This window comes from Alosa pseudoharengus, unplaced genomic scaffold (assembly GCF_046254945.1).
Source record: "Alosa pseudoharengus isolate Yale_2024_CS ecotype anadromous, Long Island Sound unplaced genomic scaffold, YU_APseudo_1.1 YU_APseudo_1.1_scf_5, whole genome shotgun sequence".
In the NCBI taxonomy this organism is placed as follows: domain Eukaryota; kingdom Metazoa; phylum Chordata; class Actinopteri; order Clupeiformes; family Clupeidae; genus Alosa; species Alosa pseudoharengus.
The window spans coordinates 38247136-38267005 of NW_027468837.1; the positions used below are offsets into that span (position 1 = coordinate 38247136).

General features: G+C 49.1%; 1 protein-coding gene across 2 annotated transcripts in view; it reads left to right on the forward strand.

Moving 5' to 3' along the window:
• prickle2b (prickle homolog 2b) overlaps window positions 1-19870 on the forward strand; it is a 45700-nt gene that overhangs the window by 17400 nt on the left and 8430 nt on the right. The window contains exons 1-2 of one of the 2 annotated variants that reach the window (XM_076268271.1): window positions 9369-9834; window positions 15354-15537. In XM_076268271.1, the coding sequence (XP_076124386.1) occupies window positions 15406-15537 (132 nt within the window). In that variant the 5' untranslated portion in view covers window positions 9369-9834; window positions 15354-15405. Of the gene's footprint in view, window positions 1-9368; window positions 9835-15353; window positions 15538-19870 lie in introns of those variants that run through there. The other variant, XM_076268272.1, reaches the window with a different exon arrangement.

The following is a 19870-nucleotide window of genomic DNA, read 5'->3' on the forward strand; positions in this document are numbered from 1 at the left end:
TAGGGCTACAGCGTCATGAACTGATGGAGGCAGTGTCGTCATCAGCCCTACAGCTACAGCTTCATGAACTGATGGAGGCAGTGTCGTCATTATGGCTACAGCGTCATGAACTGATGGAGGCAGTGTCGTCATGTGCAGCGTCATGAACTGATGGAGGCAGTGTCGTCATGTGCAGCGTCATGAACTGATGGAGGCAGTGTCGTCATGTGCAGCGTCATGAACTGATGGAGGCAGTGTCGTCATGTGCAGCGTCATGAACTGATGGAGGCAGTGTCGTGCACAGGCTACTATGGACGCCTCTCCTTGAACTGCCTCTCAGGGTCTGTGTGTCTGAGGGGGGGAGCGGAGTGTGAAGGCCATGTGGGGCTTTCTGTGGGAGGATGGCCTCCCCCCAAGTTGAAGAGCTCATGTTTGTCAGCCCTCCCCCAACCCCCACATACACACACACACTCTCACACGCACACACTCACTCATTCACACACACACACACACTCCCCACATCCCACCCTAAGCACAGGATCTTCAAAGTTTGCCCAGGCTGCTGGCCAGCCAGGTGCTGAATTTCACCCCTGGGATCTAAAACGGTCATTTGTGGCAGGGAATGTGGGCCGTGTGAAGGGGCTTGTCACAAGCTCTCTGCTTTCGTTATCACCTATTTCTGGAGCAGAACCACAGACCGCTTTCTCTTCTCTCCATCTCCCTCTCTCTCTCTCTCCCCCTATCTCCTTGTAATTGTCTCTATCCCTCTCTTTTTGTGCTTTTCTCTTCTCTTTTCTCCTTCCATCTTTATCTCCCTATCTCCATGGAACTCTTCTTCCTCTCATTTTCTTAATCTCTTGTCCTCTCCATGTTACACTCTCTGTGTCTCTGTCTCTCTCTGTCTCTCTCTCTCTCTCTCTCTATCTCTCTCTCTCTCTCACACACACAGCATTGCCTGCCGGCCCAATAAAACTGAAAATAAATAATTTGTCCTGTGCTGAGAACAAAGACCTAGAACCAGATGAAAGACCAGTGAGATGTTATTTTACAGATCTGCCATTTGTGCATGCAGGCTAAACTCGTACCAGATGGGAGGGTTCGTGACCTGTTTGAGTGCACTGTGACGCTCATGTCAGTGCTGTGTAGACAGGGAGAGAAAAAGAAAAATGGCTAACTTGTGACATACCCGGTGTAGAGAATGCATGTAAGATTTATGTATCTATTACTTGGGGGGAATGGGATGACACATCTGAGAGATCCGCTCTGTTAGAAACAGCCAACACTGACACACAAGCAAAATGAAATGAGGAAGAAAACACAACAGGGCGGGGAAAACCCTGACGCAGCAAGTGTTGATTTGGCGCAGTGGTGGTCTGTATGTGAAGTGGACCGTGAGATGGAATAATCGCATGAAGTGTTCATGAAACGGGATCAGAAACATCCTTCTGAGGACAGAGAGGCATCATGGACCACAGCTAAATGCTAATCCATTGGGTCAATACTGCTGGTCAGCCCTGGGTGCACGACTCCCAGTGTAGTGGGGTCAGAGGGTAGTGTGTGTGTGTGTGGTGGGTGGGGTGAAGGGGTATTGACCAGAGGAAGGGTGATTCAGTGATGACCACAGCTGTGGAGAGTCGGTTCTGTGCAGCATCATCTCTGGACAAGGTTCAGACTTGCCCTCGGTGACGTCACCTCAGTGCGATCGTTGCCACTGCTTCAGATGGATTGCCATGGCTACAAATGCCAAGGTCCAGAGCAACCATGTGATTTAATCCCCCCCACACCCATGCCACCCCTTCAGCTTTGAGGCAGCGTGCACTGGATGAGGGTGATGCAACTGGACGCCCGCACTGGCATACACACCCACACACACACACACACACACACAAACACACACATCCTCAGCATGATTGCGTGATACGCAAACTGGCACACCAGCCGAGACTGGCCTACATATTTAGACAGTCATACTCTTTTTTTCTGCTCTCATCCTCTGTGGTTTTGTTCAACATCATTTATTTTATATTCCTTTCCTCCCAGCTGCAGCAGCGGTTCAGCAAGAGGACAGGGAATTAGATTTGTAATAGAGATGTGTGAGGTTATGAATAATTCCCGGGATTTTGATAGCGCGCTTTCTCGCGCCGGAGTGTTTGGTTGTGTGCCTTACTCAGGCTGTGGGGTTGGTGGAAACGCGCTGTCGCTCGCACTTGTGGGAGTGACGGCTGCGACGCGTCGTGGCAGAAACCACTCGCCTCGAGGCGCGAATTCTAATGCGCCGTGCCGTGATTAAGCACACCAGCCACGAGCTAACGGTCGAGATGTTTTAATCACAAATTAACGTGAACTCGCCACTCAGGCCCGCAAGGGGACAAATGTTCAACTGGAGACACCTCTTCATATTTTCAGTGGCGTCTCATTGGTGAGACTGGTCCCACTTTTCATTGTGCTGTCTGGTCTTCAAAACATGTCCGGCTTCTTAGAAATTGCTCTGCATATGCCCGTTGTTTTTGTAGCTTGTTTTTAACAGGCTTTTATTTTTCCACAGAGGACGCGCACTCCTCTAACCTAGTCTCGTCTTTTGTTTTCTTTTCTTGGCTCTTGCGTCACTCTAAGTGCTCCCATTCCCAGCCCGTCCCCTGCTATTGCAGGCCAGCCCACACGCGCGTGGTAGGGGGTAGAAAAACAAGCGCAAATGTAGCACTGTAGAATTACCGCCCCTCGCTCACAAATGTCAAGTGTCTGCGAAAGAAAGTAGAGCACTATTTCAGATTTTATAATAGCCACCTAGCAATTAGCACTTCTGAATCACCAGAAGAGGTAGGTGTGTGTGTGTGTGTGTGTGTGTGTCTGTGCACTATTTAAGCATTTTTAGTTCTTGGGAAGTAGTTTTCATGTGTTTTCCATTCAAGCCAATAAGAAAGGATGTGTGTGTGTATATGTGTGTGTGGGGAGGGGTCATTCTGAGTATAGACTACTCTCCTCTGCTCATTCACAGCCTCCAGCATGGCTAAACTCCTCATTCTCAATCTTTCATCCTCTCTCTCTCTCTCTCTCTCTCTCTCTCTCTCTCTCCCTATCTCTCTCTCACTCTCACTCACTCACTATTTGAGTCTCCAGAATCTCAGGGGCTGCTTTGAATAATCTCCACACATAATCACGCACTGTGTGGAAGGCTCTGGAGCTGGAGCTGAAAACTAGAGGTTGGAGCAGCTCCAACGGACAGAGAGAATAAGAGAAAGAGAGGGAGAGAGAGAAGCTGTGGAGGGAGGGAGGAGGGTTTCCCATATGTGGGTCAGACCCTCTCCTGTGTGCCTTGTGTGTGTGTGTGTGTGTGTGTGTGGTGTGGCACGGTGAGGAGTAGCCAGGCCGAGGCGCAGGCCCCTGCTTGGCCTTGTTTGTTCTGTGTTCCAGCTCTGGCAGGGTGCACAGTGGCGGGTCTGTGAGGTGGAGCCGGGGCACCAGAGAAGCAGCAGCAGGCGCCGGCAGGAGATAAACGTGCGGTGAAAAGCGTGCTCGGAGCGCGGAAAAGTGTGAAAGAGGCCGAGGCCATGGCTTTCAGAGCGCAAACTAACTGGCAACCTCCTCCCCACCACACACACACACGCACACCACACACACACACACCACACCACACCCGGGCCTGCCACCGTAGCCCATCAGTGGCAGTTCAAATAAACAGGCTAGGATAAGAGGCGTGAGTGTTTGAAACAGCTAGGAGCACAAGGGGCCTTAAAGCGCTTGCAGGGGATGCTGGGATAGCTCTGCACCATACGAGTAAATAAACTGGAGCCCTCTGGAGATCACATGTGATGCAGGAGAGAGATGATATCAGCACCCACTGCTTTTGGAGCATGATTGGAGATATGCAGCGAGTCTACTGGTAGTGTGTGTGTGTGTGTGTGTGTGTGTGTGTGTGTGTGTGTGTGTGTGTGTATGAGTGAGTGAGTGAGTGTATGTGTGTGTGTGTGTGTGTGACTATGTGTGTGTGTGTGTGTATGAAAATCATAGACATTCTGAGTGATTTGCTGCTCTATCAGAAGTCATTCAGAGGTCATGAATTGTCATAGTGTGCCTCTGTCATTGCGATGACAGTCTAACGACATTCAAGAACTCCAACTCCAATTTTTGTTGAAAATCCCTTGAAAATGTCACTGTCACCTCCAGAATCAACACACGCAGGAGAAGAAATGTCATGTGCCGCTTCTGAAAGCAGCAACTTGTTTTTTTCGGTGTCATCATTAATATGTGCATAATTAGAGCGTGGAACTAGTTAATATGCGCCTAATTAGAAATTGGAACTAGAGAGGAACATGAAAACAGAACGTGGAACTAGAGAGGAACATGAAAACAGAACGTGGAACTAGAGAGGAACATGAAAACAGAACATGGAACTAGAGAGGAACATGAAAACAGAACGCAGAACAGAGCTAGAGCCGCCGCAGATGTGTGAGCCGTTCTCACCCTCCCGTCCTGCGCTCCTCTCACCCTCCCGTCCTGTGCTCCTCTCACCCTCCCGTCCTGCGGTCCTCCCGTCCTGCGCTCCTCCCGTCCTGCGCTCCACTCACCCTCCCGTCCTGCGCTCCTCTCCTGCTCCTCGGCCCTCCCGTCCTGCGCTCCTCCCGTCCTGCGCTCCTATCCTGCTCCTCGGCCCTCCCGTCCTGCGCTCCTATCCTGCTCCTCGGCCCTCCCGTCCTGCTCTCCTCCCGTCCTGCGCTCCTCCCGTCTTGCGCTCCTGGGCCCAGTGGTAATCCGCTGTATTTGTATTGGCCATTTCTCTGAACCTCAGTGCCGCGGGTTCAGGAGGGTCCTGGGATCAGATTGGACTTTAATCCTCTTTCTCTGCTTTCGTTGTTCCGGGGACTTAATATCTCCATATCTCTCTCCCACACACACACACACACACACACACACACACGCTCCGTCTCAGGCACAACGTGGCTCTCGGGGGGCCCAGCGCACCCAGCCCTTTCCCCGGCTCTCCCCACTTTGCTCTGCAATTAAACCGTTTCCGCACTGACGGCCGACAAAGTTCAAAGTGGGAGTGGTGGGCCGATGATTATCGAAAATGAAATCCAGACAGTGAGGATGGGGCTTTTGTCTCTCTCTCTCTGTCTCTGTCTCTCTCTCTCTGGCCATGCTAAATTAAATAGGTGTATTGTTTCCACTGCCTCAGGACTCTCGTGATCCAGCCTCATAGTGGTTAGAAATCCAGCGTTGAGTCATTTATGCTCTGGGTTTAATAGTGGTCATCTTGGAGGTTGCTTTGGCTCAGTTTCATCAAGTCATTCTGTTTATGGCCACTCAAAGGATTCTCTTTTTTCTCTCTCTTTACAGCGACGCAGACCTCGGGACCTCTTATGGTCGTCTCTTCTGGGCTGCGTGCAGTAAATCGCAGAAGCATATAGTCCAAAGCTCCAAGAGTAATATTTTTCCGTACAGATGAATGAGAGTGTCCTGGCCGTCTCTGTCCTGTTGCAGGAAGTGTGGGCACTTCATCGCGGGCTGAGGTCACACCCTCCCTGATAATACATTTACCAGACTTCAGGGCCGCAACTCACAAAGGTGCTGTTGTCGTTGGCTGCAGTTTTCACTGCGAGTTGAACACAGTGGGCCAACCGAGGGGAGAGTAGCCGTAAAGTCACATGGCTCTCTATCTGACTTTATTAAATGCTTGTTAAAACAAACACTCATTTTGGATATCGGTTTTGCTGTTATCACACCACACAGATGGAAGGAATTTGATTGGTGGAGTTTTAGGGGGAAACATCAGTCGCCCATAAAAAGATCAAGATGTTTAAGAGGAAAATCTGCTAACATGTTCTCACCAAAGTGGGAAGGTTATCACAGCCATAGATGTTGACCAAACATGGATGGCTTTTTTTTTTTTTGTGAGAAGCATGAGTGTATCACTGTGTCCCCTTCATAGTCCCTGCTTCACCAAACAGAGACTGAACTGGCTTTGCTCTGTTGGACTAAACTGCTTTCGATCGAGCGGTCTTCCCAATCTAAATATTTAAACAGAACATACTTGAGCGCAAGTTTATTTTACTTAAAGTTTGGGTTGCTGCTTTTAAACCATTACAAGACGCACTAGAAAATCTAGTCTCTGGACCATGTGATTTTCTCTAATTGGACAGAAGGATCACAAACACCAGGTCTGTTTGCTTGGATCATCCCCAAGCGTTCCAGACAGAACAAAAAGTTGTTTTGAAAAGCTGTTGCACATTGCACAAGAACTGTTATGTTCTTTTGGAACAAAAAGGCCACCAAATTGTCAATGGGATGCACACTAGTCTGAACTCTTCTTTTGCTGCTGTTTAGACAGTTAATTACTTGGCCCTTTTTTCAGCAAATTGTGTCCATAATTAATGAAGGGTCTGGGTCACAGGAGACTTCCTCCAGGCCGAGACGCTGAAGCAGTGGACTGCTTTGGACAGGACCCTCAAAGAGCCGTCCAGACTGGAAGTAATTGGATATGTTTAGATATTGACACCCATAATCATTACTGTATAGATTTCTGTCAACGGTCAGCATTAGCTCAGTAACCCAAATGGCCCCAGGTTGCGTGTGGTGGTAGAGCCTCCGGTTGCGTGTGGTGGTAGAGCCCAGGCTTTGTTTTCCGGTGTTTGCTGGTGTTTGAGTTTTCTCCTCGAAAGGGGCTTTGCTTGTATGGCATTCCTGCTTTGTGGTCTGTGTGGAAGTAAGAGATATTGCCGCAAAGACTTTGAATCATTGGCCACAACCTCAAACACTCAAATGGCCCAGAAAGAAGTGTATTTTGACATCTAGTCCAGCATGATTTTCCCCCTCAAAGGAGAGCAAAGGGGAGAGAGGAAAAATCTTCCTCTCTCTTTCCAGCCCCCACCACCCCCCCCCCCCCCTCCCCTCCCCTCCCCGCTCAAACCTCCGCAACATCTAGCACCTTGTCCCCTCGAAGCAAATATGACCCACTTAAAGCCGAGTTTGGGAACAGGCGCACCCAAGCCTTGAAAACTGTGCGAGCCTTCACAACATGCCCGCCAGGCCCCAGAGCTCCATCTCCGTCGTCTTTGAATAGATGTTCTGATGGATATGGCTGCGCACTGCGCCACTCCGCCTCCCAGACACTCTCCCTGAGCTGAACTGGGGACGGGGAAGAAGGAAAAGAAAAAAGGGGAAAAACAGAAAAGAGAGTCCCTGCTCGGCTCCTGAGCATCCTCCTGAGCATCCTCCTGAGCATCCTCGCTTACAAGGTCACTGTGAAAACCCAGGGATGCAGTAGGAAGACCCAGCCAGAGGCCAGACTAATACATTACAGAGCCTGACCATAGTATGCAAGCCAGACTGGGGCCAACAACAAAAAAAAAGAGACGGAAAAAAATCAGAGTTAACTTTCCAGTGAATTCCATTTCATTCTCCTGCTTTGTGTTAATCCTCTGTATTTTATTATTTTTTTTAATACAATTTTTGTCATCCGGACCATGTTAAATTAATCCATTTAGTGCTTGGAATGAAATGTATCCCCAAAAAAGGGTGAAGCCTATTCATTTTGAGCTCAGAGCTGGGGATGCGGACGCAGGCACTCGAGAGGACGTTCCATTTGGAGAGGTCCTCAGAAGGAGATTGGTGACAGATTGGCTCTGAAAACTCTTCTGGCATCATTCCTTCTCCCATAACAGGAAGTCGGATTGCGAGGAAGGGGTCGCGTGGGCTGGGGGTGGGGGGAGGCGGGGGGGGGGGGGGAGTTATTCCAAACGCCTTTGATGTGCAGCCCTGCCCAGTCTCCCAAAAAGAATTCTGGTTATCTCTCGTGCCGGGGGTCAGGCCCAGAAAAGGCGTCCTGCGCAGCAATCAGCTGTCGTGGCCGGGTCTCAGCTGCCTCTGTGTTGACTCAGAATGATACTCATCAGCACATTCAACATGAAAGCGGCTGGTGGTCTGTGAAACTATCTTTCTGCATTAAACCAAATGGATCTTTTCTAAACAACAAAAACACTGTCGGGCCAGAGTCCGATGTTAAGGAATAGAATTAGGCAGAAGTCTGTGTCTGTCCTTACCTTACACCCCTCTGAACTCAGATAGTGTTGCTCAGAAGATAGTGCCACCCCAGGACGCATTGTGTGTGTAATCGTCACACTTTTATGTTCAGGCTTACAATGCTGCCAAGGAGGTGCACAGTACTTAACAAAAGCTTTCATAGGGACAAAGCCGTTCACTAGGTAATGCCTTAGAACAGAACAGAGAGTAACTGATACGTTCAGTTTCATTAAAAAGGGCTGGATCAGAAGGTCTGTAAAGCGATGGGCATCTTCAAGTTTGAACCCTCTCACATGTTTTCCTGCTTCTTGAACTCATTAACATTCTCTCTTAACGGCGTTGGTTAGAGGAGCTTCTGCTTGCTTGATTTGGTTTCAAAGACATTTGACCACCTGCACATCAGTAGGTTGTTACTCTTTCTCCTGTTCTACTGAATGGGCCACAATAGGTCTCCACTGTGGATTAGCACTTGTATTGATTCGCTCAGCATCTCGCCTCCCCATCCCTGCAGGCTTTTTTTGAGGAAAATGATCATGAATCGTTGCAGTTGTACTTAAGCTGTGATGCCTTCATGAAGGTGGTTTTCACTCATATTTCCTTTCTCACTTTATTGCCATTTACAAGACAAATAAAGTAGTGTGACTGATAGTCGCTGTTCAACTTCCCCCTAACTATCCCAGGAAACAAGCTCAAATAGTATTAGGGGCTTAAAGCCATACAAGTGTTTGCACAATTAAGAGATCCTAAAATAGCCCAGGAAGACATAATCTGTCCATAGAGTTGCTCTAGTTAACAATTTAACAACTTTGAAATAGCCTTAAGACTGGTCTTATGTCCTAGAATTGGTAGACACTTTTAGTAATACTACTATTTCCTTTTTCCACTTTCAATTTTAAACGGTCAGCCTACTGTTTATTGATCGAAAGTGATGGTAAGAATCCTTAATTTGTGTTTCAAATAAAGAGGATCATCAATTCTGAAGGATATTGATTATTAGTCAAATGTGAGTGGGGCATGAGCTTTTGAGAGACAAAACACCTCAATGAAAGTGGGTCAATATCTGTGACTCAGTGGAACATAACACCCAACACTACTCACAACCACTGATAAACAAATTGCGAGAGTTGCCTATTAAAAAGGCTTCTGGCTGTTGTCCCGCTGTTTATAGGATTATGTTATTTTCAATTGCCATTGCCGGGCCAGTAAATCGAGCGAAGTGGTCTGATTTACATGTAAATGAATCCAAAATGCGAGTCATTCAAGCCGCTAATTATACCACTGTTCGGACGGTGACTTGCTGACATCATGGACACTCATTTGCATCCGCGGGGCTGTGTGGGCAGTGAGAACCGAGAGGTGGCTACAGTCGCTCAGTCAGACTCTAGTCTGGATGTAACGCGCCGTGATCGGTCCGGAATGTTTCCTATACTTCGGACAGAATTAAAGCTTTGACATCACCACACTTCAACAATGCAACTAAGTCGCTGTACCATTGAAGGCTAAATCTGAAAAACACTTCTCAAGGATCGATTTGGATTTCTTCTTAGATTGGACTGTATTTTCTGCGGCTCTTGCTTAAATTGAGGCACTGCGTTTCATTATTAACAAAAGTTGATGTTAGCGTATTCGCCGTTTTCTTGTCGTTTTTGTGGATTTTGACGAAGGTCTGCGGTTTAAATATACACTGCAGGCGTAATTTGTGGTGGCATACCAACGGGAAAGTGAGTTAGACACGATTGATGATATTTCACAGTAAATAAAGGAACTGGCGATGTGGAGAACATATTTTAAAACTAACGCAAGTCGGGGGAACGGCGAGCTACCAAGTTCCTGGTAAAGGTAAGTAAGGAGGGCAACAACATATCCTCATCCATTTGTTAACTTTTGTCTTGCGTGTCCTTTTTGAGATGGGCTATCGAACTTCTAAAATTTTCCCGTCCATAAGTCCCGAGGTTTATGCATAGATATCTGTAGGCTATTGTTGCGCTGTTGCAATAATGCTTGCATGGCAAGTAAACGACAGCTGTTAAAAGGGTAACAACACGAACAACCATCGCGCATCGTTGTGATCTTTAAGTGGTTTTGGGAAGATGTATATTTCCATACTCTACATGCGTGGGCACGTAGCTCAAGCAGTTAGCCCATCGTTCTGCGTGTAACAACATTCTAGAGGTAGGGTACCTCTGAGATTAGGCTACTAACGTTACTTGTCTTTGTGCTGCGTCCACCGTGCGCATTATTGGCTGTAGATTGATAGATACTTTTTTTCAGAGAAATTTTAGGAATCCAGTATCTTATACACAACCATAATACAACCAACACACATACAGGCACAATACGACAAATATACAGGCTCTCTCATACATAAACATCACTCACAGAAATGTAAAAATGTAAAGAGCATGTGAAGTGATTATAAAGGTCTGGACTGGACTGACCATGATGCATTGACCATGATAAGGCGCTATGGTAGTGTGTGCAATTGTAGTCTTGAACACTGCAAGACTGTAATGCACAACTAGTACAACTGTAATGTATCAATCCTTTATACTGCTTCGCCATGATCCGGCTGATCTGACCCCTTCCAGCTGGATTTAATCTTTGTTTTGTTGTGCTGCCACGATGGTCTGGCCATCCCCCGGATTGATTGAGTCAGGACCGGTCATTTCGGATTAACATATTGCAGCTAACTGGAGAGTAATGTGACTTCGGCAGTTGGCGCAGGCGACTGCCCACATAGTTCCGCCGGTGTGGCACTAACTTCGTTTACTGCTAAGGCTACCTCAATTACGGCACCTCTCCCTTTGCACATCAGTGCAGAGAGTTAAAAGAAAATGAACCCCGTAGACCCATATCACGTCTCTCATTTCCCCCCATTTTTTTTCTTTCAAGAAAGACCTAGGGGGAGGGGTAGTAATTGATTTATTTGCCAGTGTCAGTTCATACATCACTATCTCGACCATCAATCTAAAGAGAATTCTAGTCTCCCAGCGGCTAGTGTCATTCGTAGTGTTTAAGAGCTTTCTGATGATTTGTACAGATGGGGCTTTTAAATCCCCAAAGATGGTTTGGAGGTTTGCTTTAGTGAGAGGGGGGGGTGGGGGGGGGGCTGTTTCCGTGTATGTTTTCAGTATCAATTTCTAGCCTAGAAATTGCTTACTTGTGACCAAGAAATTTCAATGTGTCAAAGGTAGACTTGTATTAAGTCACACACATATACTGACATCTCAGATTGAAAGCATGTATTGTAAAGAATCTGCTCTTCATTGACTGTTTCTGTGTGTGTCATTGACTGTGTGTCCATGGCTAAGAGAGGGATGGAATGAAATGTTGTCATTTGCACCACACATCTAGTAAAGTCAACAAAACAAAGAATTCCCTCAACCTTTGTCTTTAGTGTGTCTGTGAGTGTGTCTGTGTGTGTATGTGCATGTACATGAGTGCATGACAAGTGAATATAGGTATAGGTTCCTATGCACAGGGGCCATATAGGTATATGCCATGCCCCTTCCTATGCACAGGGGCCATATAGGTATATGCCATGCCCCTTCCTATGCACAGGGGCCTGCGTGTGAGGGCTCTGAGGGCTTTGGATTATGAGTGATTGCAGCAGGTGGGCACAGCCATAATCTCTAGTCATTGGAACACGATGTGGTGACTTCCCCATAATTGGATCCTAATTACCAAGCTCCTTTTGTTGAGCTCGATTGGAGACAAGGTGCGGCATAATCTTGTTTAACACTGATTAAACCCTGTCGTGTTTTGTGTCTGAGCACAGCCATTTTGCCCCGATCAGGACTCCCCAAGCGCCTGACACACGGTCAGCTGGAGAATGCTGTTTTCATCTTGTTTGTTTAGTTTGAGAAGAGCGAGGGAGAGAAAACAAAAGCCACTTTAAAAAGAGGAATGAAGGACGAACAAAAAAAAAAAAAAGAAAGAAAATTGGCTTCTGCTTGTGCCCAGCTGTTGTTGTGAGCGGCTGGTCTTCAGCGCCGCCCTTGAAGGGTGTTTGTTCAATCCGACTGGAATGATGTGCTACCCTGCGGAGCCCTTGGTGCCCTCCCTGGGTGAACGTCCTCAGAGGAGAGCTGGCACTGAGGGCTATCCTGCGCGTCAGTCAGTAAAACCACATCAAACCCTCCAGGGTAAGCGTCGGCTCCATGTTCAGGATGATAGAGCCTCACAGGGCCTTCCTCCAGGGTCATCTGCAAGGCAAGGGCTATGATCAACACCGCAAGCCCAATAGTTGTCCACATGCGTCACGGTTCATCCGGTTGGCCGTCTGCGAGATACCGGTGCGTAGTCATGAGACGCTCGCTCTCTCCCTGGCCCGGTGCGTAGTCATGAGACGCTCGCTCTCTCCCTGGCCTGGCCCTGCTGCAGGTCAAGCAGGAGACAGACTTTTTATTGGAGGGATTTCAGTTGTCTTATTGTCCCTCATGCCATTTTCCAGCCCAACGTTTTAGAAAGGTATTTAGTAATGGAGTCAGTCTTTATTAGCAAAGCACTCCACCTCTCACTAATCAAAATCATGTACTGTAGATTACAAGTGAAATATGGTACTGTACCTCTGTGGGAAATCTAAGTCATGTGCAATTCATTGTCGATTAGTAGGAAAAGGCCGTAAGTAAGGCTTAGAGTCTTTCTTCATCCCTGCAGGAGACTCGGGAGAGATCTCCTAGTTCTCTGAAGTGAAATTGCAGTGTGACATTTTATCTTATCTCGTCCATACATCTGGACAGACTCATCGTCCACAGGGAATTGAACCCTCCCTTCTGCGATGTCCGAGAGCGCTTCAGCCCTTCCTAGTGATGGCTGCCAACAGAGAGAGAGAAGGAGAGGCCCTGCAGAGTCAGTGTTCTGCGGAGTTATTTTTAACCCCTGTCTCCAAGCCTGCGTTCCATTCAGTGGCAAAACTGAACCGGATTTGCCAACTATGTTGGCCTGTCTCTCTCTCTCTCTCTCTCTCTCCTTGCTCTACCCTTTCCTCTGCTTATATAGCCTACATATGTCGTGGATGTTAGCTCATTCTCATAATAACCTGGCATGAGGTGCTTCCGGTAGACAGCAGGGTACATCTTGTCCTGTTAATCATGCATATTTCTCTAATTATAGTCAGGAATCCCCTAATGATGTAGGCACACGCATGCTAGCCTCGGGCACTGGTGTCATGCCTTAAAGATGGAGGAATTTTTCATCCTCTGCCCAGCTAGCTGAGCGGCCTGTCAGCGAGGATGATGACTCTGTCTTCGGGCCCAATTCCATGTACCACTTACTGTTGCCATCAATATTCATGGGCGTCTCCCGCGCTCAGCGCTACTGTGTTCATATATTCATTTAATATTCATGCGGCCAATCCTATTGCCCAAAGTGATGCAGGTAAAATGCCCTTGTTCAAGGGCAGTCCAAGCAGTAGCAAATAACTGCGTTTCGTACAGCTCTGGAGTGTGCATCACCATCCTCAAGCCCTGGGTGTCCGAAGTTTAAGAGTAATCCAATCCTGCGTGGGAGGATGTGGCCCCTCCGCTCGCCACTGACCCCCTTTTAAAGGTGACCTCACTCACTCAAAGTGATTCTCCACCTTCCTTTCCCCCCGTTTTTCCCTTCTTTTTTAAAAGTGCGCAGGCTAGGGGCTGACCTGGAGTCAGCTGCTCAAAAAGCCATGTGGATTAACACCCTAAATATCACTTTCGAACCCCTCTCACAGAGAGAGGAGCTCAACAGCTAAGACGGAGAGGAAGCACTCCGCAGCAAGAAAGCACTCTTGAGTGTGTGTGTGGAAGAAACGTCCCAATGTGTGTTTGTGTGTGTGTGTGTGTGTATATGTGGAAGAACCGTCCCAGTGTGTGTTTGTGTGTGTGTGTATGTGTGGAAGAAACGTCCCAGTGTGTGTGTGTGTGTGGAAGAACCGTCCCAGTGTGTATGTGTGTGTGTGTGTGTGTGTGCCACATGCAGCACACAATGGGGGGATTGTAGATGTTCTATACTGTGCTGGCTACGCAGACATGAGGTTGGCTGCCAAGTGTCTGGCGACAGCGCGGTCTGTCCGTCAAAGTCCTACGGCCCCTGTTGACGTGCAGCAGGCAGCCTGTCAGGCGTCTGAAGCGCTAATGGGATTTGCCATAAGCAGGCGGTTTGTTTTTGCTGCTGGGCGGGGGTAGGCGAGGTTAGCAAATCTGACCAACTGGCTCTGGAGATTCTGAAGTTGGGTTTGGCAGAGATGCCCGGTAATGTCAGCTAAACCCCCCGTCTTCACACATATAGGACGCACACGAACAAGAGCACACACACACACACACACACACACACCGGATGCTAACCAGATGCAGCCAAACTTCCCTCGCAGGCCTGGTGAGTTTTTTTTCCCCTCCTGTCTTGCTGTGCTGAATCACAGGGTGTGTGAGGTGGTGTTGGAATCCGGGGGTCTCTCCCATGTTGTGGCCAAATGTGGCGGTTCTGACAGACACAGAACGGCGCAGAGTAGGGGCGCGCTGGTCTTCATCAGCAGGCAGGACGGAGCTGACGCCATCAACGTGCATCTGCTGCGGTGGAGTTCAGTTCCCTGGCTGTTGAGTAATGGTCATTTTCTCCACTTCACATGCGTTCTTGGATGTCTTCAGCGTTTCGTGTTTCCGTGTCCTGCAGATGAATCTAGGTCAGTCCGCCGCTAACGTGTCGTCTTTTTGGTCACACATTCTAGCTGATTGTTTAAGATGTGATGATGACCTTTCGCTCAGCGTGGTGGCTTCTCTCAATCCACACAGTTTATTTTTTGCTTCAGGCGGGACGTCGGGTTTCAAAACAAACCAGAACATGTGGGAAATGTTATGTCGCCTCACGCCTTCACCCTTGCAGGACCTCATGGTCAGATTTGTTTCTGCAATCATCAGGTTGTACCCAGTGTTGATTTGACTTTTTTATTTTTCTCACCCTCTCTCTCTCTCTCTCACCCACCCTCTCTCTCTCTCTCTCTCTCTCTCACCCACCCTCTCTCTCTCTCCCTCCCTCTCTCTCACCCTCTCTCCCTCTCTCTCTCTCACCCTCTCTCCCTCTCTCTCTCCCTCCCTTCCTCTCTTACCCTCTCTCTCTCTCTCTCCCTGCCTCCCTCTCTCCCTCTCTCTCTCCCTCCCTCCCTCTCTCTCTCCCTCTCTCTCACCCTCTCTCCCTCTCTCTCTCTCACCCTCTCTCCCTCTCTCTCTCCCTCCCTTCCTCTCTTACCCTCTCTCTCTCTCTCCCTCCCTCCCTCTCTCCCTCTCTCTCTCCCTCCCTCCCTCTCTCTCTCCCTCTCTCTCTCACCCTCTCTCCCTCTCTCTCTCACCCTCTCTCTCTCTCCCTCTCTCTCTCTCTCTCTCCTACAGGAAGATCTGCCTCCACTGTAAGTGTGCTCGTGAGGAGCATGTGGTGAGCGCCATGCAACTGGAGATGGAGAAGACGGTCACCAAGCTGATGTACGACTTCCAGCGGAACTCCACGTCGGACGACGACTCCGGATGTGCCCTGGAGGAGTACGCCTGGGTGCCCCCGGGGCTCAAGCCCGAGCAGGTGGGTTGGCAATGCACCGGTGCCCTCAAGCGGCTCGTTGTTGCCGGGCTAAATTGCATAAGCTTAGCTCTGCCTGTCTATTTTTAAACACAGAATTAGTATGTAAAAATCATAGATTTGAGGAGGCTTGTAAAATTTTTTTTTTTTTTCTTCTTTTGTTAGGTTGTAAAGTTCTTAAAATTGAAACTCGTGTGTGAAGTTGAATCTCATTTGAGCTCATTGTCTGTTTATGGTTAAGCTAGGTTGATGCTGCTGTTTGCCTTTGTTTGAAAGCTGTAGCCTTTAGACTTGGATATTCACCTTTACGAGGCTTCTGTTCAAATCACACTCTCTTTATGGGACAGTGAAATCATTTATTGATGTGCGTTTCATTTTCTTGATTAACTCCGAGTCGGCCCCTGCAGCCACACTCAGCCGCTCAATACCCCCATAAAGTCTCCACCTCTCCAGAAGCTTCACAGCCGTGTTCATATTCCCCGGGGTCACACGGACTCTTGGGACAATTACTGATTCAGGGCACAGCGCCAGACACTCATACACCCACCGACCCACTCACTCACCTACCCACCGGGGCAAAGCAAGGCTGCTGGCCACAGTTCATTCTAGCTGAATAGACACGCTTCAGTGAGCAAAGTCCAGCAATACACAGTAGACAGGAAAGCAGGAAAGGCAGTAAAGGCCGAGAACAGCCATTCTTTGTTTAGAAATGATCCAAGTAATGTTGGCTAATGCATTATAGATCTTCCCCATACGCCTTAGTGGGAAGCATTATTGGTTCTTTCAGGAATCGTTTAAAGCTAGTGCAGTGGCTGCATTTCAGCCAGGACGCAGCGTTGTCTTGACGTGAGGGATAATAAATGTCAGGATGTTGCCAGGATACGAAAACTTGGGTCCATGCATGTTATTAGGGCAGCCATTAATTATGTGTGTGTTTTTTTCACCGCCTGTTTGAAAGGCAGGGTCTTCAGTTCTACCCCCAGAGCCTGTAATTGCCCCAAGCCTTGAGGGAAACGCAATTCTTGCACATGTGTGGAATAAACCTCGGTGGGGTACTGCAAGCTTTGGTGACAAGAAGAGAAAGGAAAACTGACTTTATTACATGTATGTAGCCGGGCCTCCTGGCTCACTAAATCCCTATGAAGCGGGAAATGACCTGCTCACAGCACACCAGGCAATAAATCAACACATGTGAGTCAGTGGAGGCTAAGGAGGATGTGGATGGGACAAAGAAACGAAGCATCTTTGCAATGTTCTCCCCCCATCCAGATGCTGGCTTAATCACTGGTTAATCATTGATTTGGAGAAAGAATGAATCACAGCCCTTTCCCCCCTCTCTGTAAGATCTGGCTAAACTCAAAACAGACTCAACCAACTGCTAACCAGCCTTGTGGAAGCAAAGGCTGAAATAAGCGTTTGGGATGAAGATGTCTTAAACCGGCGAGAGAAAGCAAGAGTAAAGGAAAGGTTGTATAGCAAATTTTTGCCGTTAGTTGACCGTCAAGACTTTGTTCTTTTTGAATGCGGCTGTGGAAAGTGTCCCTTTGTATACGAGCCAGTGCCTAAGTGCTTTTCTTTGGATCTGGGAATTCCTCAGCAAATGGAAAGTGGAGTTTGTGTTCAAACTGAACATCAATTAATTACCCTTGGCCCCAGTGTAAGCATAGCAATCCAAATGGGCTCAGATGTAGAACTCGTATTGGTAGAGGAAATCCCAGCTGGTATGTATGTGATGGTTGTTGTTGCTATGGTGTGACATCAAGAAAGATATGACATCAGAAGAGATAAACTCTGTGTAGACTTATATCCTTGATCTCTTTGATGCACTCGCTTTGTGCAGGAGAGCCAGTTGAGCGACAGCTGTTTCCTATCTCTGGTTGCATCAGAGATGTCAGATGGTTCCCTCCCCTCTCTGTCTCTCTTTCTCTCTCTCGCACTCTCTCCTACTCTCTCCCTCACCCCATCTCTCTCTCTCTCTCCCTCACCCCATCCCTCTCTCTCTCTCTCCCTCACCCCATCCCTCTCTCTCTCTCTCCCTCACCCCATCCCTCTCTCTCCCTCTCTCTCCCTCACCCCATCCCTCTCTCCCTCACCCCATCCCTCTCTCTCTCCCTCACCCCATCTCTCTCTCCCTCACCCCATCTCTCTCTCCCTCACCCCATCTCTCTCTCTCTCTCCCTCTCTCTCCCTCACCCCATCCCTCTCTCTCCCTCACCCCATCCCTCTCTCTCTCCCTCACCCCATCCCTCTCTCTCCCTCACCCCATCTCTCTCTATCTCCCACACCTCATCACTCTCTCTCCCTCACCCCATCTCTCTCTCTCTCCCTCACCCCATCTCTCTCTCTCTCCCTCACCCCATCCCTCTCTCTCTCCCTCACCCCATCTCTCTCTCCCTCTCTCCCTCTCCCTCACCTCATCACTCTCTCTCCCTCACCCCATCTCTCTCTCTCTCTCCCTCACCCCATCTCTCTCTCTCCCTCACCCCATCCCCCTCTCTCTCCCTCACCCCATCCCTCTCTCTCCCTCACCCCATCTCTCTCTCTCTCCCTCTCTCCCTCAACTCATCCCTCTCTCTCCCTCACCCCATCTCTCTCTCTCCCTCACCCCATCCCTCTCTCCCTCACCCCATCTCTCCCTCACCTCATCCCTCTCTCTCCCTCACCCCATCCCTCTCTCTCCCTCACCCCATCCCTCTCTCTCTCTCTCTCTCCCTCACCCCATCTCTCTCTCTCTCCCTCTCTCCCTCACCTCATCCCTCTCTCTCCCTCACCTCATCCCTCTCTCTCCCTCACCCCATCCCTCTCTCTCCCTCACCCCATCTCTCTCTCTCCCTCACCCCATCCCCCTCTCTCTCCCTCACCCCATCCCTCTCTCTCCCTCACCCCATCTCTCTCTCTCTCCCTCTCTCCCTCAACTCATCCCTCTCTCTCCCTCACCCCATCTCTCTCTCTCCCTCACCCCATCCCTCTCTCTCTCCCTCACCCCTTCTCTCTCTCTCTCCCTCTCTCCCTCACCTCATCCCTCTCTCTCCCTCACCCCATCCCTCTCTCTCCCTCACCCCATCCCTCTCTCTCTCTCTCTCTCCCTCACCCCATCCCTCTCTCTCCCTCACCCCATCCCTCTCTCTCTCTCTCTCTCTCCCTCACCCCATCCCTCTCTCTCCCTCACCCCATCCCTCTCTCTCCCTCACCCCATCCCTCTCTCTCTCTCTCTCCCTCACCCCATCCCTCTCTCTCCCTCACCCCATCCCTCTCTCTCTCTCTCCCCCCCTCTCTGCCTTTTCCATGCCCACTGCACTGCAGGATTCAAAAGGTGGTTTCCAGCTGAGGCCGGCTGGATGTTGTGCCCAGATGACTGTTATTTTCATAAGTCCCTCCTCCCTCCGCTCTCCCCGGGAGTCGCAGGCCCTTCTTCCACGTCGTCTTTTTTTCATCCCTCCTCGGATCCCCACAACACGATAGTGTTTTCTTGGCTGCGGCAGTGTCTTGCCTGTTGTCTTTGGACGTGCCTCTGGTCATTTATTGGTGCTCAAGCACAGCCGGCGTTTCATAAAATATTCAGCAATCCCCCCTCCGTAGCTTCTGCTTGGCTCCATCTTCTCTCTGCTGGCCGAGACGCCCAGACCGGACCGGCCAACGCAAGACCGAGAGGGCCAGCACATTAGACTGCACTTACAGCCATTTTGCAGTTACAGATAGGACGCCATGCTGCTGAGTGGGACTCCAATGTGCTAGAAAACAGCAACAGGAAGCTCCCAAAGTATCCACGTGATTTATAGTTGCACTGTGAGCTCTGACAGTCCAGTATCACACAACACGTGGAAGGGTGAATCTGTGAGCATTTGAACAGCTTGACATGGCTAAAAGATGGCCCGACTTTTAATTGCAGTCAAGATCCCTTTCGTAGTGATTAGAAAATAATCATATTGACTGGTGCTCAGTGAAGCCTGGCATCTCCTTGGCCAATGTCATCTCCTTGGCCAATGTCATCTCCTTGGCCAATGGCATCTCCTTGGCATCTCTTTGGCCAATGGCATCTCCTTGGCCAATTGCATCTCCTTGGCATGCTGGATTCTAGTCTATGCACTGGGCCGTTAGTCCTGCACGATATTTATAGAGCCGTGCGAATGGTGTACCTAAGGCCAGGACTGTTGGGGCCCGGCGCCCAGTATCAGATTAAATCATTACTCGCGCAAGCCTCCAAGAATGGCTGGCCTGTGCGGTCAGTCGGAGGCCTGGGACGTCAAGGCTAGCTGAATTACCTCAGTGTGTTTCGCCCGCCTCCCCTCCCCTTCTCTCTCTGTCTCTCAATAATATTTGGCCTGCTCTGTCTAAG